This window comes from Protopterus annectens, chromosome 3.part1 (genome assembly GCF_019279795.1).
Source record: "Protopterus annectens isolate FY-2018-M chromosome 3.part1, PAN1.0, whole genome shotgun sequence".
NCBI classification, from domain to species: Eukaryota; Metazoa; Chordata; order Ceratodontiformes; family Protopteridae; genus Protopterus; species Protopterus annectens.
In genome coordinates this window covers 1,453,953,033-1,453,979,335 of record NC_056732.1, presented here as the reverse complement: position 1 = coordinate 1,453,979,335, position 26,303 = coordinate 1,453,953,033, and the positions used below count along the sequence as shown (strand labels likewise).

The 26,303-nt window shown below is 42.5% G+C and overlaps 1 protein-coding gene across 1 annotated transcript in view; it reads right to left on the bottom strand.

Annotated features, from left to right (window-relative positions):
* Nucleotides 1-26,303, bottom strand: part of ADAM22 (ADAM metallopeptidase domain 22) — a 2,281,988-nt gene that overhangs the window by 923,023 nt on the left and 1,332,662 nt on the right. The window contains exon 13 of the mRNA XM_044066314.1: nucleotides 9,805-9,895. Within this exon, the coding sequence (XP_043922249.1) occupies nucleotides 9,805-9,895 (91 nt within the window). The remainder of the gene's footprint in view (nucleotides 1-9,804; nucleotides 9,896-26,303) is intronic.

Below are 26,303 nucleotides of genomic sequence, written 5' to 3'. Positions count from 1 at the left end.
CCCAACCTGTTCTTCTCACAATCAGCCTGCAACTGGTTCCACGGCTATGTACACAGATGGCAGCAATCACTAATCTGGGACGATAACCTACCACCTTGCCTCCCAGTTACTCTCAGAGTTCCCCAAGGGTCTATCCTTGGCCTTCTGCTATTCTCACTTTTCACTAACAACCTACATACTAACACCACACAAGCATATCTTATACAGTACACATGACTCTACTCTCATCTGCTCTGCCCCCCCACTTTACCAGAACTACAACAAATCACACAGGAATCATTCTCTTCTGCAGAAAGCTGACTATCCAATGTTCAGCTCCTACTCAACCCAAGTAAGACAAAACTTCTCCTGTTCCAACCTTCCAAAGCCACCCAAAACACCCCCCACTTCAACATTGTCGCCAAAGACAATACCATCATCTCTCCATCAGATCACACAAAATTACTTGGTGTGGAAATAGACAACAAAATCAGATTTGACACCCACATATCTGTCACAATAAAAAAGTTCACAAGAAACTTGGTGCACTATATCGAAGCCGCCAATTCCTAACCAAGGTGGCTAGAATCTCCATAGCCAATTCCCAGCTAATCTCCACCCTACTCTATGCATCCCCCATAGTCAACAACCTTAGACAGACAGACCTACACAAGCTGGATGCTTGTTACAACAAAATTGCTACATTTGCCACTAGAACCTCCTACCACAGCCATCATTGTATCTCCCTTAAAGAACTAAACTGGCTAGAACTCCCACAACTCCTTCACTTATTTATTTATTTTACATTTGTTTACCAGGACAGTCCAACTGGATACATGTCCATTTTCAGCAGAGGCCCAGGGAGAAATGCTCCACATAGCCAAACATACAAAAGGTTACACAAGAAGTTAGAAAACAATTAGAAAATATAAAAAAGTGGTAATATACCTTATGTACATTGGTTTAGAAGTGCTCCCTAGTAGCGGTTCACAGTTCTCATGGACAGACATACAAAGGTTACACAAGAAGTTAGAAAACAATTAGAATATATAAAAACAAAGTGGTAATATATCTTATGTACATTGGTTTAGTAATGTTCCCTAGTAGGGACTCACAGTTCTCATGGACAGATGCAATTACAAGTAAGATTGGATTCGTAGCATGGTGATATAGTTAGATGTTATGATTATTACTGATTATGCTATGATAATTACTGATTATGCTTTTTTATAACTTAATCCGGGTTGGTACATGGGCATAGCCAGTTCAAGTTGAGATCCTGCTTGAGGTTTTTTTTGAAGAGACTTTTGGAGGATTGTAGGGTTATATAGTTTGGCAAGGCATTCCAGGTTTTGCCAACAAAGTTGGTGAACAGGGATTCACCAGCTGAGTTATTAGCTTTGTGAGTTTGGACCAGTAATTTGTCAGCTGACCGTAGGGATCTCAGGTTGCTATATGGCTTAATAATATTTATAAGAGAGGGGGTATCTTTAGGGTGGTACAGAACTTTGTGCACTATTAGGAGTTGATTGAATTGAATTAAGCTGGGCAGTTCTAGCCATTATTGTTGTTTCAGGTTCTGGCAGTGATGGGTTCTATAGGTGGAGCCAGTGGCGAATCTGGCAGTATGGTTGTAGGTATGGGACAGCTTACTTAGTTCGGCTTTATTGAGGTTTGAGAGTACAGGTGAGGCATATAAAAGAGTACAGAGTAGGTGTGATCAGGCGATTTAAATCTTAGCCAGTGGGGTTAAGAGTGTCTTGTTTCTATACAGTGATCCAAGCTTCTTATTAATGGCCTGTATGGTTTTGTTGACCTGTAGGTCAAATTTGAGATTATTGTCTATGATAACCCCTAGAAGTTTAGTGTGTTGATCTGGGGAGATAGTGGTGCCATTGTTAGATGTGACGGAGAATGAAAGTGTGGCAGATCTACTAGTGGGGGTGATGGGTAGAAGTTTAGTTTTATTGGGGTTCAGTAGTAGGCATTGGCTGGCAAGCCAGTTCTCAATAGTGTTAAATGTATTTTGGGTTAAGATTTGTAGTTCGGATGGGGAGGTGGCTGAACTGATGAGACTGGAATCATCTGCATATTGAATACAGGCAGCTTTAGGGATAGCATTGTGAAGATTATTGATAAAAATAAAGAAGAGAAGTGGACCTAGTATGGAGCCTTGAGGGATACCAAGTGTGAGAGGTAACTGACTGGAGAGTTTGCCCTGCCATAGTACCACATGTTGTCTACCAGTTAGGTAGGACTGGAACCACTGGATAGTGTGCATGTTGAGGGAAATGGATTTTAGAGAAAGAATGAAGGTGTCAAAGGCTTTTGATAGGTCAAGGAAGAGGGCGGAGGTTAGCCTATTGTCATTTCTGTTTTGGTTTATGACATTAGTAAAGGAAAGGAGGACTGAGGTAGTGTTGTGGTATGGCCTGAAACCATGCTGGGAGTTGGATAGTAAGTTATTCTGTGAAAGGTATTGCATTAGTTGCTTGTGTACACATTTCTCCATTATTTTGGCAAGTGGGGAAAGAATGGCAATGGGTCTATAGTTGGATATGTCTGTAGCACTACCACCTTTATGGAGTGGGATGACGTGGGATATTTTCCAGAGGGAGGGGATAGCATTTTCGGATAAGGTTCTTTTGATAAAGATAGAAATAGGATATGCAATGGCACCTGCAGCTATTTGTAGGTACTCTGCAGGGAGGAGGTCAGCAGCGAGGGTGGCAGGTTATAGTTCTTTTAGGAGAATTTTGATAAAATTAGTGGATATTGGTTGGAGGCTAAATTCAGGGTGATCTGTGGATAAATTAGGCGTGTGGTTTAAGTTTGTGGAGGTTAGGTGATTTGCTAGGGATTGGATTGTTTCGGTGAAAAAGTTATTATAAGCGCTAGGTATGGTCTCTGGGGAACTATGGGTATGGTTAGCCAAGGTTGGGGGTGGTAGAATGTTCTGGATGAAGTAGTTGATTTAAGCCTGCCCAGAACTTTTGGGGGTTGTTTTGGTGTTTTTGTAGGAGATTATGGTAGAAGCTTTTTTTATCCAGTAAAATAGATTTTTTTGTGCCATTCCTGAGTTGACGATATTTTAGATGGTCAAGTGGGGCTTTGGTTGTTCTCCAGCTGGCCCAGGCTCTGTTTCTAGTTTTGATTTTTGCTTTGGTATCTTTTGTGAGCCATGGTGCTGTATTTGATCTAGTTTTTATTGTACGTGCTGGAGCATGGAAATCAAGGATACTTAGGAATTTAGTGTTAAAGTGAGCTACAGCCTCTTCTAATGGTAGATTTATTTAGTTTTGACCAGTCAACTGTTTGTAGTTCATTTAGGAATATTGCAGTGTCAAGGTTTTTTCTGTTTCTCACTGTTTTATATTTGGTCTGGTAAGGGTTTCCTACCTTATATTTTATGATATAGGTTACAAAATGGTCGCTAAGGTTGTCAGGGAGAGTGCCAGCAGTACACAGTTGGGGTTGGTTGTTAACTAGGCTCCAGTCCAGGATACTTTCCCTGTTGGTCGGTTTGTTTATCCCAGTGGGAGAGGTTATGGTCTGTTTAAACCCAGATAAGTTTATAGGAGTGAGGGGGGGGGGTTCATAGGAGCAGGGATGCCAGTCAGTGTTAAATTCACCAAGAACTATGGTTTCTTGGGGATAAGTAGTAGATAACCAGTACAGGATATCCACTAGGGTATTTAAGTTGTTGCCTGGTGGAATGTATCCACAGACAATGTTTAAACATTTGTACTGGTTAATCTGTAATTTGGTTATGAGGAGTTCAGCATTGTTGAATTGGGGTAGTTGAATGGTGTCTCTATTAACAGTTAGAGTGTTTTTGTAAAGGACTGCTATCCCACCTCCTTTCTTAGTAGCATGGTCTAACCAGTGTATATTATATCCTGGGGGTAGTATCTCATTGTCGGTAGTACTAGGTTTTAGCCAGGTTTCCGTAAGACACAATGTCTGGGGAGTGGGTTGCTAGGAGGGCATGTAGGTTGAGAATCTTATTGTTAATACTTCTAATATTTAGGTGAAATGCTAGGAGGGAACTAGTGGGAATAAAAATAGGTAGCTTGACTGTGGGGGTTGTGGTAGGGGAGTGGACGTTATTGGGTGTGGGTGGGCCAGGGTTGGGATGAATATCCCCGTGTGTTATAAGGTTATAGTGACAGGATATTCTAAGCTTTAGGAGTTTGTTTATTAGTTTTATATAGTCTTTGGCATTAGGATTGTGTTTTGTGGTTTTACAGGGGTGATATATTATTGAGGGTTGTATATTTGGTTTGCTGGGGATGGCACAGTGTTTAGTGTTATGTGTGTAGTCATGGGTGTCTGTTTGACCTTGTGGGTAGTGAATACCATGGTCAAGTATTTGTTCGTAGGCAGTAAGATAGTAAAATAGAAATAGTATAGACATTAGGGTAATTAGTATTTTTTTTTACTTGTTTTCATTTTGTTAGGGGGGTGGGCCAAATTTGATGGTTGATTGTGCTAACAGGGTGTAGAAGAATGGAAGAGAAGAAAAATGGGTGTGGAGGAGGGCTGTTCAATGATTGGTTCTTAGTATGAGGGGAGTGGCTGAGCTTAGTTTAAATGTAGGAGTAGTGGGGGCGGGTGAGAATTGGAGGCAGGGAGGGGAGCAGAGTGAGCACGAGCACAGCGAGGGCGAGCGGAGCAGGGCTAATACTGACTCTAAGTATTTCCCTGGGCTTATGGTATGTTAAGGTAACGTTTTGGCTGCATTTACATTTGTTTCTTTTTACACCAAATTTTTAGGCTATTTTTAATCTATATGTTATACACTTGCAGGATAAATTAATAGCTGCAGGGTATAATTTTCTGGGCTATGTGAGGGAGTGCAGGGTAAAATTACTGTTGTAGCAGTTTAACCTGTTTGAGGAAAAATGGGGGTGGGGAAAGAGAGAAGGCAGTAGGAGTGGTTAGAGGGGGACCTTGATTGACTCAAGACACCACACCAGAGGTAAGTTTAATGTAAGGGCCTAAAACCTGCACTCAGCACTTAATGTTATTTATGTTTAGCAGGAAAGTTAGACCAACAATATACACTTTTGAGGATTTTTACAAGGGTTACTTGCTCAATGTCAGAAAGTAAAACTTTGATACAGGAAATCTATGTTTGTGTAGAAAGCCAGAAAGGTACAAGGTATACCTGTAAAAATTAGGGTCGGAGACACTAATGTAAGAGTCAGTGTACTTTAGTTACAGGGGAAGGAGGTAAACACTCAAGTAGAAAAGAGCCCTATGGCTGACAAAAATAGTGACTCGTTTAGTTACACAGCACTGTAAGAGTAAGCTTAACAAATGTTTTTATATGTGTAACCTACTCTGTTCAATTACTGGGAGAAAAACAGTTTTTGCTGAGAGAGTGGTAGCCAAATTGCATCCTGTAGACACCGTTATGCAGCAGCTGCAGTATGCTAGTGAAGGTAACTAGGAATAGAGAGAAGCAGAGATTTTAGGGTATGCATTAAGGCAGCAACATGCAGTTATTTTAAAATAGTACAGTGAGAAATGTTTGGGGGGGTAAAGTAGTACACTTCAGAGTGGACTAGGATGTATAGCTAAGAAACCTTAGCAAGAGAACAATGAGTAAATAAACACTTGCCAGATTTTACAGATGTACCAGAAAAAATAAATCAATCATTCACAATTGTACAACTGGAAAGTTGTCAGTACAAACAATTCAGGTATTTAATCAACTCACTCTCGCTCATAAACTTAATAACCACCCCCATAACATCCCTTCCCTTCAAACCCTTCTCCAACCCTATCACTCCACTAGGCCCCTAAGATCAAGCAACAAAAATCAACTCACTGTTATCAAACCCAAAAATTCAGCGAAGCCATATTTTTATGTACCATATCTAAACTTTGGAACAATCTTCCACCCTCTATAACTACTCTACCTTCTAGCAGCCTTTTCAAGACTGCGCTCAAATTCCACTTAAATTTGCACTGGCTTTGTTCTTGTTCTAATCCAGACTAACACCCCCACCTTTACCCCCCCCCCACCTAGACTCTTACCCAACTGTACTACCGCCACTACAAACCACAGTCAGAATTAACTAGTTGTCTTTACACACTTTAAAATCTTGTCTGACAACTTTGTTACTAATATTATAAACGACAAGAAACTATCTTAACTTGCAACATTTACTGTATATACTGTTGATAATTAATATCTTGTTATTGTATTAAAGCCAACAACCTGCAATGTTGTTTACTATTGCTGCAACTTTGTATCTCTATTTATCATGTACATGATGTGGAGCTTTTCTCCCTGGGCATCCGCTGAAAAACGACCTGCGTCCAGTCGGAATTTCTCGGTAAATAAAATACATAAATAATCATTTTTCCTGCAGGTTTTTAAACAGTTCTACTGACTGCTTTCTAAAGAGGTTATTGTCCAGTGTAGTGTCCATAATTTTGCTATTAAAATCATCAGGCAATGGTTGTAGCCTGAGCCAGGAGTACCTACGGAGGACTGAGGCTGAGGCAGCTGACCTGCCTGATGCCTCTGCAGCATCATAGCTGTGTTTTATAGAGTGCCTAGTGACCTCTGCAGCTAATGAAAGGGTGGAAGTCACCTGTGTCTTGGTGGGAGACTCTGTTTTAGAATTCAGTTGTTCCATGGCTTGTGAGGCCAGGTCCAAGGCATATCTGACCGTATGCATTTGGTAGTTGATGGCTCTAAAGGCCAGTGTGGAAGATGTGTAAATTTTCTTCCCTAACCTATCCATCATCTTACTGTCTTTATCTGACAGGAGCAAGGAAGAGGAGGGAATCTGTCTGGATTGTTTATCTGGAGAGAATGCAATAACAGCAGGGTCTGCCATAGGAGGCTTGATAAGAAATATGAAATCAACAGGAACTTTATAGAACCTGTCTGGTCTTTTTGGGTTTGGTGGCTGAAATTCTGGGGCCTTGGAAGCTGAGGCAAAGGTGTCAGAGTAGGTTGGGATCACTGGAGGAATGGCTGAGGAAGAGGTGGATTCCATCTGTAGAAGCTCATAATATCTCTCTTGAACTTCTGTCATTTGTGAGGAATCCCATTTGAAATGCTCCCTCATTTTGTAAGTAGTTTTCCTCAAAGGTGATGCCTTCAGGTGGGGAATCTCCTTCTAGAGAACAATATCCTAAGGGGGAAGCCAGTTGTGAGGAATATGAAAGGGACTCATCTGAAGAGGAAGATGAAGAGTCATCTTCAGGTGTCTGTGCATGGGGCAATGGGCCTATAAAAGCAGGCCTGGGCCTCAAAGCTGACAGAGGAAGCAGGCCTAAGGGCCATGAAGGCCTGGAAAATAGATTAAGAAAATGCCTGCCAATCAGGAATACTTTCTGAAGGAGCAGACAAATGCTTAGATTTTTGCTCCTTTTTTAGAGAAGGGGCCTTTGGTCCAGGCTGAGGAGGTGCAGGCCTGGGATCCGAGGACATCAGAGGATTAGTAGGGCTTTCCTCAGATACGGAAGCTATTCTAAGCCATTTGGGCAAAACAGGTTCCCCCCGACATCGGGAGCTGACCTCGTTTGTACCTCCATGGACTTGCAGGCTGGAGAAACTAGAGCGGTGTCCAACATAGTACCCGCCGAAGACGCCAAAGCCATCAGACATACCTCAGCCCCCTAGATCGGCAGCTGGCGGGATGTCTGAACCAAGAGGCACAGGCGTTTTTTCCGACCCAGCTACTTTGGCCTTCTTTCTTGGCAGGTCGGCCGAAACAGCAGGAGTCGCTTCCATACACAAAGCAAGACACTTAAGATGTTGGTTTTCCACGAATAAGTTAAGGGCTGTGAGATTACTGCGCAGAGTTTTAGGGACGAATGTCTGACAAATGGAACACACTTTGTAGTTGTGGATAGGCCCTAAACAAAACAGGCAGAGGTTGTGGCTATGTTTGTGCAGAATTTGACATCCGCACTTACATTTTCCCTTCTGAGATGACATAAATGGAATCAACTAACTGAAAACTAAATAAACAGCAACGAATAGACAATATTCCCCAATGGGGTATTTATCTTTTTGAAGAAACTGGCAGGACGAGCGAGCTGAAGTTCGACTAGTGGGAGAGAAGTTCAGAGGTCTCTGTGGCATAAATGTAATGTATATGTGACATCACATTTATGGCCCACAGTTTGTGGTACCTGCGTGTGATGTCCCACACACCATACAACAGCCAGGCTAAGCTTTTGTATTTGGGCCAGACATTCGGGTCGCCTCAGACGGAGGATCCCTCATGTTTAGAATACTGCAACATGAAAACAGAAGGACATCATATTTTCCAGGAGTGTGGTGAGTTGGCGGATTTTAAGGATTCCCTGTGGGATGCAATGCCTGGCTGGGCAGATTTGTCTAATGAGGGAGATGATTTTTCTGAGCTATGTTAAAGAATCAGAATTGCCTAGACATGGTAAGGCATTGCTGTGTCTAATAATGGTGGCTGCCAAAAAAATCAATTACTAGAAAATGGACATCAAAATCTAAACCAACTGTAATGGAAGTAGTGACTATAGTTGTGTCTTTCGGCTTTTCCCAGTTAGGGGTCGCCACAGCGGAACTCTGGTCCGCTAATGATTGGTAGTTGATTTTTATGTGCCGAGTTACCAGCTCTGACGCACAACCTTCAACGAAGGTATGCCCATTCACGCATGTCTCCACGCAGAAGACGCTCTAGCTGAGAATCGAACCAGACAGCGTCTTACTGTGAGGCGACAACGCTAGTGACTATATTAACATCGATAAAGCAACTGAAATTGAGATCTTTAGGAAAGGGTATGAGCAAACTACATAGGAAAAATGGGAATTGTGGGAGGAATGAGGTCTAAAAGCCAGCAGGACTTAAATGAGCTATGTAATGTTTGAGTGAGAAAGATTGGGTAGATTATCAGTGATGCATAATGTTTACAACTGGGAGCATGTCAGTATGGTTTGTGATGTAAAATGCTGATTGTGTTGGTGTGGTTTATTATCATTTATGTAAATGTATGATTGCCTATGTAGTAACTGATGGTTTAATACAAATGTTTATTGTTTAAAAAAGGCAGGAATTGAATAATTTATGTAATATTGCTTAGGTTATATGATATATAGGAAGTATAATGTTTATGTTAATATCTTTTGATTACTTTTATATAAATGTAAATTTGCCTATGTCACAAGTGATAATTCAATAAAGGTGTATGAAAAAAAAAAATAAACGAACTAAGAGATGTTGGACAGACTGCTCATGACATGTGATGCAAAATTCAGAAGCACTGAGAAGTGGCTGTGTTGATCTTGGCACCTATGGATGACAATCCAGTTACCTTCTGCAAAAGACTTGTGCATCTTAAAAAATTAACGATTCCACAAAATAAATTTTGTCTGTATCATTATATTATATATGCATCCTATAGCATTACACTTTTTTTCTTCTTGTTTAATCATTTAATCGAGCCTGACGCTTCATGATGTCAATTATCATACCATACCAGATCTGTCATTGCTTTTTTTTTTTTTTTTTTTTTTTTTTTTTAAGTCTTGCAAATTTATATTCATTACTTCATTAAATACTGTCTGTTTTAGCCTCTGCAACTTCTTATTCATTTGCCTTTGATTCTTCCCAGCATCAGTGTCTTCTGCAGTGAATCCTAGACAAACTTTCACATCGCTATAATTACAGAATTCCTAAGATCATGTTCCCTATGATATCGGACACCAAGACTTTCTTCTCTAGGAGGACAACAGCACTTCTAGCAAGATAGATGGAAATTATGTTATATATAGTACTCCTGAAGAAAAAAAATGTAGGTCTGTTGTCACCTTACCATTAAGAGCCTTTTTCTTATCTGTGAAGATGCCAAGATTTTGGCCAAGAGTTTGAGCCAGAATGACAGCCATTTCTTCCATCTTGCCATACTGAAACAAACAAAAAAATAATTATTAATGCTGGTCACTTCTACAACAACTGACGTACACTGATCAAACTATCAGTAATGCCAAGACACCATTCAGTTAGCTTTCACTAAAGCTGGCATGAAAAACATCACTCTGTTGCTCATTTCCTGTGGTATTTTACAGTTTTCTCTGATTAGAACAATATAATTCAACTTAAAATATGAACCTTTGTTTACAAGTTTCTTGTTTCATGTTTTCTTATTTTTTGTTCATTACTGTTCAATAGCATTATTCAATACATAAATAAAAAGACAAGAGAGAAGAATATAAGAGCAGAACAATGGAAAGGAAAGGGGACTCCATAAAAGAATAACAATGTAATAATCTGCCAACAAGGTACCATGAAGCAAAATGCATCTGTTAAAAATGACCACATGAAGTTATGGCAGTGACACATAGTAAACAATCTAAAGCAGAAGGGAGACCTGCAGTAATGTCACAGACGTGAAGTAGAATCTGATTTAGCTACTTCAGCTCAAGCACTGTAACAAATATAAAATTAATGCACAAATTAGAGCAAGGTAGTTTCTCAGTAAAGTTAAAATAACAGTAAACAGAAATAAGAATATAAAATTATGAAGTTGCGGATCTAAAACTTTCAATTTCACGAATTTGGATAATGTTACTACCTCATAATACCAAATTCTCCAATTTGTTTCTCATCTGGTGTGCTTTCTGTGAGAAGGCTGCATATCTTTCCTCTGTCCACATATTTTTTTGACAGGTGCTCCAATTTCCAAATATATTTCATGGAAGTGTCATAGACGAATTACCTTGACCTTCCTTCTCCTAACCCTACTGATCTGCATAGCCCTACACTACCAGCACACAAACTCTAACCTTAAAACTCCCACCCAGTCCTTAACCCTAACCACAGAACTCTCCCCCTAAGCTTAAAGTCACCAGTTGCTCCCTAAATCTAAAACTCCATACTCGCTTCCCTAAACCTAAAGACACCAATCACTCCCAAGCCCTAAAACTCCCCTCCAACTCCCTAAACATAAAAACTCCTTCCCACTCTTTAAACCTAAAGTCCAAGATTACTTCCAAGGCCTAAAACTCCCCTCCTGCTCCTCTGCTCCTTAAAATTTAAAGTCCCCATCACTCCCTAACACTAAACTCCCCTCTTGCTCTAAACCTAAATCCCCCCCTGATAACTGCCTGAAATCCTAACTTTCTACCCCCTCCCACTCCACCTGCACAGCTGCTGGACCTATGTTGCCCGAACTTGGCTTCTGTGTTCAGGTGAGGTGCATCAGGTCTACTCTTTCTCCATAGCTATACTGCCTCCTCCAACCATGTGATCAAGTTTGAGCATGAGGTCTTGTTGTGAGCACTACAAGACACCTGAGTCCTTGGTTGCAAGATAGTAGTATTTGAGCACATGGGACTTGGGTGCTTGAAGGAGACCCCTAAAGCAACAGTAACTTAGCATGTTCATGAATGATGATTCTTGTATCACAGGCACAAGGTCAGAAAAGTAGTGAGTACCTCAGAGCTGCTGTTGAGTAAGTGAAGGAACTGCAACCAGCTGATTCTGTACTGTTCCAGTGGGCTGAAGCTGGTGAACCACATGATAGCAAACTGAAAACCTTTTAAGACAGACCGGACCCTGAGCAAGCTATGTTTAATACGTAAGAGGCAAGATCTTAAAACCAACTGAGCTATGACTGACAGCTAGTGTAAGTCCCACATCACAAGGGATACGCTTGCATCAAGATGCTCCTTAACTGTACATTTCTGTACATACTGAAGCTTTGCAAGGTTCATATCAGGGAGCTCAAGGTATAAAGTATTGCTGTAGTCATATTCAGGAGGATGCCAGTGAGTGGACTGCATGGATTATTATCTCCAGGTGAGACTATAGAACAATTTGCTTAATTCTGTAATGCTTCTGAAGGGGAAATATGAGGACTTGGTTACTGCAGACATCTAATCATTCAAGGTCAGCATGTCGTCCAGGAGCATTCCAAGGTTCTGCACCTAAGAGCTGAATTCTAACCTATTTTCTCTCAAAAAACTAATGTGGAAGATAAAAAAAGATCACAAGATGGTTGGGAAGTAATACACACTTTGCCTTTTTCTTACATGGATTTATCTTAAGTCAACATTGATTTTGACAGATAATCAAAGCTTAGGTGTCTATACCATTTATACATTTTCACAGAGAAGCGAATGGTACCTCTGAGTGGGATATGTCCACTCTAGTCAGCACAGCAACATACGGGTTGAAAAAAGATTCAAAGAAATTTTATTGTCATTGAGGACCACACAAGTGCATCCTAACTGAAATTACAAATGTCGGCTCACAAAAGAAATGCAGTGCAAATAACATAGATACGGCGGTATCAAAGAATAACATAAGAAAGAAAATAACAACACGTATGACATGCAAGAGGTAGTTCACATTACATAAACACTCTCAGTACCTATTATCCAATGATGATAAATAATAAATAAATACCCACAACCAAGATAGAGAATGAATAGAGAATAGTGAATAGCAGCTGTTTAGTTATCGTACTGCACTTGTTAACCTTAGACGTGACACAGAATAGCCATTATATTGCATAACAGTAACACTGGCGGTTACTGCTCAGTATATCAGGTATTATGGTTGGTGTCCGAGTTAAGTGTCACAGCTGTAGGATACAAACTGTTCCTGAATCTGGTATTCCTACAGCAGAAGCTGTGGCACCTCCTTCTAGGCACAAGTTGTGAGAAACAGCTGTGGGCCAGATGGGTCAAATCAGCTAGTATTTGGTATGTTCTCTTTCTTGCTCTTGTAAAGAAAAGCTCTTGAACAGAAGGGAAGTTTGTGCCCAAGATTTTCTCAGCCACCCTCATCACCCTCTGTAGTTTCTTCTTCTCAGCAACTGTGCAGTTGATGAATCATGCTATGACGTTGCTAGTGAAGATGCTGTTGATAGCTCCCCTGTAAAAAGTGGTAAGAGCAGATAGTGGGAGCCTGGCCTTTTTGAGCTTTCTCAGGAGGTGAAGCCTCTGTTGAGCCTTCTTGACTATATGGTTGGTATTAACAGTCCAGGACAGGTCATCTGAGATGTGAAGGCCAAGAACTATGTATGTTGTTTTGACTTTCTCTATTACCTCCCCTTTGATAGTGAGTGGTTGGTGAACTGTTGTCTTTCTCCTGAAGTCCATAATCATTTCTTTGGTCTTATTAACATTCAGGTCCAGACTGTTTCTGTCACATCAGGCAATCAAATTATTCATCTCATCCCTGTAGTTATGTTCATCTCCGCCACTAACGAGACCCACGACTGTGATATCATCAGCAAATTTTATAATATTAAAACATGAACGACTAGAAAAAACTTTATTACACCAAATGAATACAAAAACAACCAGTAAGCGCTTTCATTCCTTTAATGAAACTTCATCAGACCAAGTTGCATCAAAAACCCTCTCATTTACATAATTAACGACCCTAACATGTTACTACAAATGCTCAGTACATTAACCCTTGACTTTTCAAAACAACTTTAAAATTTTCCGTGATTCAGACCAGGGTTGCACATGCATTTAGTCTTATTTGTCAGCAATATTCATTCCAATCAAGTTCATCTTCTGCATCAAATCTGCAGTCAAAACTATTAACTTGATCAATTATAACAAACTTAAATAATGCATTATTTTTTTCTGTCAAATGTTTTTGTTTTACATGTTTACCCAGGGCATTACTTGTATCTAGCTTGTCCACTGCTTTTGCATGCTCATTTACTCACATATAACATGTAAAACAAAAACATTTGACAGAAAAAATAAGGCATTATTTAAGCTTGTCATAATTGATCAAGTTAATGATTTTGACTGCAGATTTGATGCAGAAGATGAAGTCACCTGTTAGGGTCATTAAGTATTTAAATGACAGGGGTTTTGATGCAACTTGGTCTGATGAAGTTCCATTAAGGGAATGAAAGTGCTTACTGGTTGTTTTTGTATTCATTTGGTGTAATAAAGTTTTTTTATAGTCATTCGTGTTTTATTATTTATTTTGTACAGCTGTACAGTTTGTTGAGTGAAGACCTTCGTGTTATAATATTTTATAATATGGTTTGGGTTATGTTTTGTAGTGCAGTCATGGGTAAGAATGGTGAAGAGCAAGGGGCTGAGCACACAACCTTGGGGAACACCAGTATTCAGGACTATGCATTGACAGGTGTTGTTTCCAGTACATGTCCATTGGAGTCTACCAATCAGAAAGTCAAGAGTCAAGTTACATAAGTGCTTGGTTATCCTGAGTTTCAAGAGCTTATCCACCAGTTGCATCGGTATCACAGTGTTGAACTCAGAACTGAAGTTGATGTACAGCAGCCTAACATAGTTGATGTCCTTCTATTCCTATGTTGCAGTATTCTAGTTGTGGGATTTCCTGCCCTCAGGTGACTTGTACATCGGCTCCTATACAAAAGCTTCAGCTTGGCATTTGCAGCTGTGTGGGATGTCACACATAAGGCCATAAACCAGGGGCCTTAAATGTGACATCTGCATGCACAATCCCCAGAACTTTTCAGCTGCAGACAACCGATGCATCGTGTGTTTGTTCCTTCTCATCAGACGTCTCAATAAAGCTAAGTAACCCGTTGGGTTTTGAATTTTCATATCCGATTGTTATTGTTTAGGCTTGGTTTGTTGTAGCAATTTATAGACGATGTCAAGTAAAAAGGGTAAATGTCAATGCGGGTGCCAGATACCCCATAAAGACGCCCATGATAGGTGTGTTTTTTGCTTAGGCCGGGAGCACGACCATTCCACTTGATCCATTTTTTCGGAATTAAATTTGTGTGCCTGCACTTGACTGAAATTTGTTCACTGATTTGAGAAGTTTGGAATATTTATTCATATATATTTATTCATATTTATTTAAATTCATAGTATTTCATATTTTATGGTTAAGATAACTTTAAGTAAATGAAATTGCTAATTGATGTGTTTTTGGCGCCAATTTAGTAGGAAATACCTAAGAAGTTATAAATATAAGCATCATTGTGAGTAGAGTGTTTTTTCTGAAGAAGTTTCGCAATTTAGTGGAACGAAAAACGTATTTTATTTTTGCGTTTAAAGTGAATAAACGGTGATAGTTAGAAAACATCGCTTTCCTGGCATTTTTGTGACCACTTGCTCCATTTGTCAATCGTTTGTGCCAAAGACCCTATGCAGCCATCTGGCCTCACTAAATCTCTACTTAAAAATCCAGCACCTTAAGCGGTTAGTCCTAAGAATGGATCCTGCCTCAGAGGCCGCGCCAGAACCTCCACTTAAGAAGCCCAAGCTTCCTAGGCCTTCTTTGCCTGCCGCTCCACTACCAGATGCCCCACCAGCTGCTGATTTAGGAGTTGAGGGGCGCCCGGAGGATCTTTCAACTTCAACGACAACCTTTGGGGAAGCTGTTGCTCAGCTGATGACCGGCACATCCCCAGAGCCTACCCAGACACAGACTACCATCGAGGTGGAACCAGATCCTGTGGTTCCTCCGAGTGGGATCCAGACTTCTGATACGATTCCTACTAAACCTGATTGCAGGCTGGTTCTAATGTCCACCCAGGCTAAAATGAAACAGAAAACCAAGCATGCCTCCTCCACTGCAGAAGTCCTTCTGGATTGGCAGTCCTTCACTTCTTCCCTGATGCAGGCCTTTATTGCCCTTATGCCTTCAGCCTCATCTCCCACTACTCTATTTTTGTTTAGCCCTAGGCCTGCTACAGCCTCTTCCCTCCCCCCATGACATCTCAGGTTAGGAAAGAAGAGCATGATACTTCCTTTTCCTCCTCAGAGGACTCCATATCTTGCACCTCCAAAATTGCTTCTCCCTAGGAGTATTATTCTCCTGATGAGGAATCTATTGAGGGGGATTCTCCCCTGAAAATATTACATTTGGTGAGACCATGACCAAGGTGAAGGACTATTTCAAATGGGATACCTCATAAATGACTGACACCCAAAAGAGGTATTTTGAGATTCTTCAAGTTGAATCCTCCTCCCCTTCTGCTGTTCCTCCAGTTCTGCCTGCATACTTGGATGCCTTTAATGCTGCATCTGAGGCCCCAGACTTGCAATCACCTGCCCCCAAGTGTCCAGATCACTTCTCAAGGTGCCTGATGAGCAGAAAGTTTTAGTCAAACCACCCTTGGCAGATCCAGCAGTGATTGCCACCCTACCCTGATAAGCAATCCAGGCTCCTTTCCTCCACCTTCCTCCTACCCACTGATAAAGACAGCAAATCTATGGATAGGATTGGTAAGAAGGTATACACCTCTTCCACATTGGCTTTCAGAGCCATTACCTATCAGATGCACATGACTAAATATGCTCTGGACTTGGACTCTCAAGCCTCCCTCATGGTGGCTTCTATCCCTGACAACCCTATTAAGGCTGCCATCTCCTCCAAAGTTTCTCTGGCTACACAAGTAGCCAGACACTTGATTAGATACACTATGGTGCTGCAGAAGCATCTGCTCACTCTGCATCACCTACTTCTGTCCTCAGGAGATACTCCTGGCTGAGACTTCAGAATCTTCCAGAAGACTTCAAGGCAAAGATCTTGGATGCCCCCCCCCCCCCCCCCGGATCACAATTTCCTTTTTGGAAAACTATCTGCAGATTTCTTCAAGAATCTGCAAGAAAAAAGTAAAGAATTGCAGGACATAAAACATTTACTAGTGTCCCCCATTCCCAAGTACTACAGAAACTACCCTGTTAAAGTCACCTTTGTAAGGCAAAACCCTACTCAGACAGGTACTTCCTCTTCCAGATCTAGAAGAGGTGCAAGAAGACCCACAACGTCAAGGCATGCTGCTCTGCATCCTCAGCCCAGACAACCCTTTCAGGACAGAGGAGGCCCCAACAATGAGTGACTACCTTGCCCACCTTCCACTCTCAGCATGCCTTCCTTACTACCTCCCCTTCTGGCAAACCATAACCTCGGATCAATGGGCACTATCCATAATCCAAAAAGGATATTTCCTCTCCTCAAAAGAAAAAACACCAAAGAGAGGCATCCCATACCCCCCCCCAAAACCAGCTACATCTCCTTCCACAGGTTCTGACAGACCTGTGGAAGTTGGGTATCATAGAACCTGTTCCCTCAGGACAGGAAGGAAAAGGTTTTTACTTCCATCTCTTCTTGGTTCCCAAGAAAGAAGGCCCTTGGAGACCCATCTCTGACCTCTCCTTCCAAAATCTTCACCCTCAGGTGCCCACCTTCAAAATGCTGCCACTTCCTACCCTGCTACCTCTCATACCAGCCAAGGCTTTCATGGCCACCTTGGACCTAAAAGAGGCCTACCCACACATACCAATCAGGACTTCCCACAGAAGATTGTTTCTCTGGGCCATCCTCTCATTTCCAATTTACTGCCTTGTCCTTTGGTTTGTCCACTGCCCCCCGAGCGTTTATACAATGCCTGGCCCCGGCCATTGCCTTCTGTAGAACTCAGGGAATTCAGACTTACCCCTATCTGGATGACATCCTAATACTGGCAGAGTCAAAATAAACCCTCTCAAATCATCTGCACTTCACCATGTCCCTTCTGCAGAATCTGGGGTTCACCCTCAACCTTCCAAAGTCCTCCTTGAACCCAGACCAGGACAAGATTTTTCTGGGTTGCAGAATCTGAATGGACAAAATGAAGGCCTTTCTCCCACAGGATAAGGTACTATCCCTGACCTCCCACTTCAAGGAGATCCTACACTCTCAGAGTGTAACTGCAAGGCAATTCCTTCAACTCCTGGGCTTAATGGCAGCAACCATCCCTATGCTACCACTGGCCAGAATGCATATGCACAAGCTACAGTGGTACCTCAAAAACATTTGGTCCCAGCACCTGAATCACTTGGAACAAGTAATTCCCCTCCTTCCCTGTCTAAAGGAAGAAATCAGCTGGTGGATCCAACAAGTCCAGCTAAACCCAGGACTCCCAGTTAAGCACCCCCCCAACCCAAGTAATGCATACAGATGCCTCAGATTTCAGGTTGGGGTGCAACAATGGCAACTTACAGGGTTCAAGCAAACTGGCACCCTTCTTTGAAGGCCAAACACATCAATGTCAGAGAAATGACAGGAGTCTTCTTAGCTCTGAAAACCTTTACCCTTCTGCTTCTACCAGAGGTTCTTCTAATAGTAACAGACAACCACTGTAATGTGGTACCTCAACAAACAGGGAGGGACAAAGGCATATCAGCTGTGCAGACTAACCCTGCTGATATGGGACCTAGCCTCTCGCCACAACTTGTCCCTGCAGGCAACCTACATCCCCTCGCAGGACAACAAGCAAGCAGATCTCCTAAGCAGGACATCCTCTCCACAACACAAATGGAAGCTGGATAGGACTGTCTTTCTTGATATAGTTCACCCGTGGGGCACTCCTTGGACAGACCTGTTCACCTCCCCCAGAACAGGCAGCTGCAGACCTTCTGCTCAAAAACCTACTCCACTCTAGCCTGGAGAGTAGACGCTTTCAACATCCCCTGGGAGGGGAAGTTTCTTTATACCTCCCCCCTTCCCACTAATTCAGAATGTCCTCCTGAAAATCAAGAAGGAGAAATTGTAAATCTTGTTAGTGACCCCCTACTGGCCAAGGCAGCACTGGTTCTCCCTACTTCACAATCTAGCCAAGGGCAATCACTACAAGTTGCCCTACAAAGTGGACCTCTTGACACAAGAAAAAGGAATTCTCCTCCACCCACACTTGCAGATGTTGTCCCTGACACGGTGAGTGATAAACTTTTGATCCCATTCAGACACCACTGCTCAGAGGACATGCCTTCAGTCCTGAGGGAGGCCAGGAAACCTACAACAAGAAAATCATACATAGCTAAATGGGAAAGATTTACTAAGTGGTGTCTAGACAAGGGAAGGGGCCCTTGCATTGCTGACCCCCCCCCCCCAGTTCTTACTTATGTGCGTCAATTAATAAAAAGTGTACTTTCCTATTCTTCAGTAAAAGTACACTTATCAGCCTGCTTGCCTCTTGATCCCCCCTTACTAGCCTGGCTCAATGTAAAACTTTTCCTTAAGGGGGTGTGACACATGAGAACTCCAAAAAAGCCTACCCCCTGCCTTGGGACCTTAACTACATCCTGGAAAAGGTTAACTAATGCCCTTACGAACCTGCTGGAACAGCTTCCCTACAGATATGTACATGGAAAAAAGTCCTTCTAGTGGCTATCACATCAGCAAGAAGGGTTTCAGAGCTGCAACCCTTAATGGATTGCCTCCCCCCACACCACGTTCCACAAGGACAGGATCACCCTGAGAACTAACCCCTCCTTTATGACCAAGGTGGTCAATGATCTGCCTCTAAGCCAATCTATCCACATACCCACCTTCTTTCCCTCTCCCACAAATGAAGGGCAGAGGATACTCCACTCCCTGGATGCACACAGGCAACTAAGACTTTACCTGGACAAAACTAAATCCATTAGGAAATCTAAACAACTCTTTGCTCCTTGCATTCCAGAGCACTGGCCAAGGCGGTATCCAAACAAACCATCGCATGTTGCATCAGGAAAGCCATCTGTCTCTGCTAATCCCACCATGGGAAAAAAAAACAGTGGGAGTAAAGGCACATTCCACAAGGGCAATGGCCACATCCATGGCTTTCCTAAAAGGTTTGGACATGGCTTCCATTATGGAAGCAGCCACATGGTCCACTATCCACTATCCACACTTTCACCAAACATTATAGGTTCATACTAGACTATCTGCCCTGGGGCAATTATAAGCCTAGCCCGATTCTGTATGGCTTACGCCACCCCTTGATTTGAGTATACTGTGCCCTTTTTAAGGTTTAGCTTACTGTGCCTCTGTCTAATAGTGACACGGGAGTAATCCCTGGGACAAACCTACGATCCCCCATCCACTTATCGAGATTCTTCTTGAAGAGATTCAGTGAGGTGCTCTGCCTCACATGAACTGGAATTCTATTCCAGAGCGAAGGGAGCCTCTGGGTTATGAACCTGTCCCTCCAGCAAGTTCTATTTATTTCTGTGCTGAGGTTCAAGTCCCTCGAGTGTGTGGCTCTAAGGGATTTAGATTTACTGAGGTGGAGCATGTCCATTAATTCTGGATTTGACATAGCTTTGTATGTCAGGCATAGATCGCCTCGAAGTAGGCAGTATGCAACTGAGTAGAGCTGGAGTTTTTTTAACCAAGCAGCATATGGCATCTGTTTAAGACCCTTGATCCTCCTGGTGAGATACTTTTGGGGTCTTTCTAATTGCTGCAGGTGTTGGGTAAGGTACATCCCAAAAGGGGCATTGTATTCTATGATGGGCCTGATGAGGGATGAATAAAGGGGCACGATTACCTCTCTTGATCTAGATGTGAAACCCTTCGTGATGAGGTGGGCTATGTAGAAGATCTTTCTAACCACTTTGGCAATGTGGTTTTCAAAGGAGAGATTGCTATCAACTTGGGTCCCCAGGTCCCTAATAACTTTCTCTGTACTTAATGGGTTTCCGCCTATGTGGTAATTTGTGGGCACATTGTTTTTGCCAAAGGGTATGACTATACATTTTTGGCATTTAGCTTTAAACCATGGCGCTGGCACCAGTTATCTGTCTCTGTGAGACCTTTTTGAAGGATGTTTGTGTCAGCTGGAGAGTTGATTATGGCCCAGTTTGCAGTCGTCTGCGAACTTGGTGAGCCATAGTCCTCCCACGTTGCCTGTACCTCGGAAAAGTATATACCGAACAAGAGTGGTCCCAGGACAGAACCCTGTGGGACTCCACTTGTGACCGGTTTGAGTCTGACATGGCTCCAGCAACTCTCACTCTGTGGGTTCTGTCTTTGAGCCAGTTTGCAACCCATCTTGTGACATAGGGGTTTATATTTAAGCTGGATAGCTTATCTATGATGCCAGTGGGGTATTGTGTCAAATGCCTTTGCAAGGTCCAGATAGGCTGTGTGGACTACCTTCCCTTCATCTATGGCTTTGGTGACTGTTTCAAAGAAGTCAACCAGGTTCAAAAGGCAGGATCTGCCCTTGACAAAGCCGAACTGGGTAGGATCTAGTGTCTGTAGGTCCCCAATGTCTTTGTTTATGAGCTCCATGATGATCCTCTCCATAGCCTTGCAGACTAAGCTAGTCAGGCTTATGGGGCGATAGTTTCCAGGGTCCGTAGAGGCTCCACCTTTGTGGAGTGGGACCACTGTTGCTGTAAGCCATTCTGTGGGCACATATCCTGTAGTGAGGCTGAGATCGTATAGCTGTTTTATTTGAGGGATTAGTTCCTCTTGTAGTTCATGTAGGACGCAACCTGGGACGCCATCTGGTCCCATGGAAGCAGTGTTTTTTGCTTTGGAGAGGGCAGCCTTCACCTGAGCATCTGAGATGTTTGGGAGGCAGCCCTCTGCCAGGATAGATACTTGCTCTTTTGGGGGGGACAGGGTGGAGAAGTTTGCACTGAACCTGTCTGCCAGGATATTGGCGATGTCTGTGGGTTCAGTGTAATTTTTGTTGTTTAGAATCAACTCAGAACAAGTCTGGGAGTTGCATCCCAGGTTTCTAACATAACTGAAAAAAGCCTTATGATTGTCTTTGGTGTCCTGTGCAATTTTTCTCTCGAAGCTGGCCTTGGAGGATTTTATGAGAGATCGTAATTTTTTGCTAGTACTGATCAGAGATGCCTTCCCTATTAGGGATTTTGCTCTATCATGTAGTAGCGTCCTCCTTCTGTTGTACACTTTATTTATGGCAGGGCTCCACCAGACTGGACGCCTGCCTTTGGATGATTGGGTCTTGGTTTTGTTTGGGATAGCATGATCCATGCATTCCTGGAGATGTCCGTAGAATGCATTTATATAGGATTCTGCAGTTTGGGCCGTAGTTTCCACTGGCCCTGGGGCCTTGAAGGATTCCACTTTGGTTTTGAGAAGTGAGAAGTTCGCTTTTGAGAAGTTTTTCACTGTGGTTTTCTGGGCTGGGGGTGGGGTCGGGATGTGGACATCCAGTGAAATTAATTTATGGTCTGATCTTACCAATGAGGGATATACTTCTGGTGTGGAGCATAGAGTCCCCATGTTGGTAATGATCAGGTCTAGTATGTCGTCCCCTCTTGTGGGAGTGGTGACTAGTTGTTCCATAGCATTGGAGTTTATAATTTCCAGGAATCTTTGGGCTAAGGTGCTGGGGCTTGAGTAGTGCTCCCAGTCAATGTTTGGGTAGTTGAAGTCACCCAATATAATGGTGTTCGGAGAGATCTTCATGTTCTCCAATGTTTTCAGGAAAGCCGAATGGGATTCCTGACTTTGAGAGGGTGGTCTGTAGGATGCTATAAACTGAAAAGCAGTCTTACCCACTGTTAGTTGCACATGGATGGTCTCCGATACTTCGTGCAATGCCACTAACCTGGAGGTGTGGATATCCTTGATAAATATGGAAACTCCCCTCCTTTTGTAGTTCGGTCCGGGTTTGGGGCGAAAAGCATGATATGAGGTATAGCCTGGTAGTGCTGGGGTGCTCTCTGGAGCCTTGAACCAGGTTTCTGTCACTGCACAGATATCGATGTTCTCCATACTGAGGAGAGCTTCGAGTGCGTGCATCTTGAGGTTAAGACTTCTGACGTTTAGCAGCATTACCCTTAGTTTCTTGTTCCTTGTGCTGTCTATGGGGGTGGGTTTGACTTTTGGGCCTTGCCTAAAAAGGCACTATGGGGTGGCAAGAGCCTTTGCCAATATCCGAAAGCCCAGTGGTGACAGGTGCAAGCCATCCCTAGCGAAGCAACGTGGCTTGTCGAGCATGTCATCCCAGGCTGACAGATACTGGATCCCCTTTGAATGACACCACAATTTTAGCCAATTGTTAAAATCGATCATTTTGTCTTTGTACTGTGGCATCATTCTAGGTGAGGGTAAGATGCTGCTCAAGGTCAGGGTCATAGCAGCCTGGGCTACATGATCAGAGAGCTCCTCTATGTCTCTTTTCATGTAGTCCAGGGAGGTACGTCTCAGGTCATTCACACCAGCATGTACAATGACTGAGTCATATTTGTATTTGCTTTGGAGTGACCTGCGTGCTTGCATTATGTGTCGGATCCTAGCACCCGACAGGCAGCTCACCGTGACCTTCTCTTTATTCAGCCTGGTGAGCGGGACGTCAGTGTGTCTGACAATAGAGTCACCTATAACAAGAGTATCAGGTGTGTTATTCAGCCTTAAGGGCTGTGGCTGCTTGGCACACTGACTTTGTGGGTTATGTGTTGTGTGTGTTTTGTTTTGAGGTAGCATTTGCTTGGATGTCTGCTTTGGAGGTCTCTGTTGCTTAGGTAGATTTTTATTTAGAGCCTCCGAGTATGTTTTGTGTATTTATGTGTTTGGTTCGCTGATGTGGTGGGACTATGTGATACTGGAATTGTGTTGTGTGAGGTTACCTTCTCCTCCTGACTGGTTACACCAGTTTTGAGATGAGAGAGCTCAGCCTCCAGTTTGGCTAAATAGTTGCATCTCTCACATATATTTGAACCTGTTTGGAGGAGGAGAGGGTTGTCCGTGTACATGAGACAGTTGTAACATTGCCTCAAAATTCCCAGATTCACCAGCTGGACTGGAGAGGAAACCATTGACTGACCTTTGGACATGCTAGAGTAATAGGGAAACTGAATTTAAGATGGACCAATAGAGGACAGGGTAATCGTAGAGAGTATAAGAGTAAGTAGTGCTTATTGTTTAATACTGCTAACTTGTGGGATTACTTCATTGGACCAGTGAAGGGCCTTAGAATGAGAATATGGTGTTTAAATTGAGAGATAGAGCTGTTCTATGGGAAAAAGTGAAGAGCAGACTTTGTGGAGCCAGGAATAGTTTAAACCCAATTAGGCGGCGCTGCCCATTGTTGCGCTATGCTCAAAAACTCGCAAAACCATGCAAAAGAGGGTTTTAAGAGAGGAAGATGAAGGAGTTTTGGAACGGACCCAAAATGGCCAATAAAACTACAGTTTCATGTCAGTAACCACTCCCACAGGGGCAGGCAGGCTGCTCAATGTTTTTCATGCCACTGATCAACAGAGAGACTTTCCTTTAGACCAAGCAAAAAATGGCCTCACAGAAACTTACAAACAGTTCAAGAACAGCAAGCCTGTAACTGAACTTTTTTAAATCTCAGAAAAGTGGGAAAAAAGCAAGATTTTTTTTGTTTTTTTGTTTTTTCAGAAATAGCAGAGGTTAACAAGTATCAACAAGTTATAACAGTGCAGTAAATGACCCCACACAAGAGTGCTAGGCCAAAGACAGATAAAATGCAAGTTTTGAGAAAAAAACGATTTTAAAAATAAGTGCAAGCAGGAAATTCAGTAAACAGCTCTAGGTTGTGCTCTAAATACAGTTACTAATGCAGAAATCAAATTTAACAAGGCAGAAAATGCTCAAAATAGGCAGCTATGCAGAAAAACTTAGCAAATAAACAGAGGAAAAATACTTAAAGTCTCAAAAGTGGTTCCTTTCTTCTCTCAGCGTTTTCTCCTCTTGGTAGGTGCTTCACCAACAGCCAAGCCTGAAAAGATGCCAAAACCACGAGGCAACCAGGTTTTAAGAGAGAAAGATGAAGGAGTTTTGGAATTGACCCAAAATGGCCAATAAAACTACAGTTTCAAGTCAGTAACCACTCCCACAGGGGCAGGCAGGCTGCGCAATGTTTTTCACTGCCACTGATCAACAGAGAGACTTTCCTTTAGCCCAAGCAAAAAATGGCCTCACAGAAACTTACAAACAGTTCAAGAACAGCAAGCCTGTAACTGAACTTTTTTAAATCTCAGAAAATTGGGAAATTTTCAGAGATAGCAGAGGTTAACAAGTATCAACAAGTTATAACAGTGCAGTAAATGACCCCACACAAGAGTGCTAGGCCAAAGACATAAAATGCAAGTTGAGAAAAAAAAGATTTTAAAAATAAGTGCAAACAGGAAATTCAGTAAACAGCTCTAGGTTGTGCTCTAAATACAGTTACTAATGCAGAAATCAAATTTCATTACAAGCTAAACCAAGTCTCCAGAGCACGTGCAGGATTTGCCAGGGCAATCCTACAGGGCCTTGTAGAATCCTCTTCTGCTTCCACCACCCTCTCATCCAACTAAGCAGTGGTACTCTCCCACAACAAGAATATTGAAACATGGAATAGAAGGACATAGAATAGTTGTGTAAAATCTTACCATAACCATAGATATCCTTCTCTTCCATGTTGCAGTATTCCTTCCCACCCTCCAATAACCCCCTCATCATTCTCTTTTCATCCCAGCTTCACCCTGGACCTATCTATGCTACAGAAGGACCCCCAGGGTCCCATACCTGACACCACTGGCATCTTCTCCTGCCGGGCCTTCTACTCTACCTGCTGAGCTTCAAGTTCTGTGGATTGTGCATGCAGACATCACATTTAAGGCCCCTGGTTTATGGCCGTATGTGTGACGTCCCTGCTGCAACAGCCAAGCTGAACCTTTTGTATAGGAGCCGACGTACGAGTCGCCTGAGGGCAGGAAATCCCACAACTAGAAAACTGCAACATGGAAGAAAAGGACATCTATGGTTATGGTAAGATTTTACACAACTATTCTTTCTTCCCTTCTACATGTTTTAGTGCAAGGTGTGGTGTGACTGATATCGCATCTGCAGTCAATCTATTTGCCAGGTATCAAACAGGAGCAGATCGAAGGACTTAGGCAGACCAGCAGATAGATGTTTCTTCACAATCCTCTCAAAGCACTTCATGACTTTTGAGGTTAGGGTGACTGGTTTGAAGTCATTGAGCCAGGTAGGGATGGGTTTCTTTGGAAGTGGGACAATACTTGTTTCCATGGAATGCAAGGGAACTTTCTCCATAGCAAGGGATGAGCTGAAGATGTATGTCAGTACCAGACATAACTGATCAGCACACCCCTTCAACACCTTGTCAGTATGTTATCTGGTCCAGAAGACTTTCTAGGATTCACCTTCTTAAGCTGAAATCTCACCTCCTCGATGTTTAAGGTGAGCACTATCTCCTCTTTGTCCGTGTTTGTTTTAGAAGGTACTGTGGTGTTCTCCTCAAATATGACAAAGAAGGAATGCAGTTTGTCAAAAGAAAAAACTTCAAAGACCAATACACGTAAGGTTCAGTTAAGGCACTTTAATTTACTTGCAGCAAGGAGACAAAAACATGCAAATACAAGGATTTGTCTAACTACTAACAGGAAGTATGTTCATTCTTATACTATTTTACTAGACATGGCCTTCTAAGCTGACGTAATCAAACACAACTTTTAGTATTGTTCTACAGTAGATGTTACTTCAGATTTTCTGCTGGCATGACTAGATTTGTGAGAAACTTTTCAGAAAAACAACCTGGCCTTGGTGATCATTAATCCGTTTACAAGTATC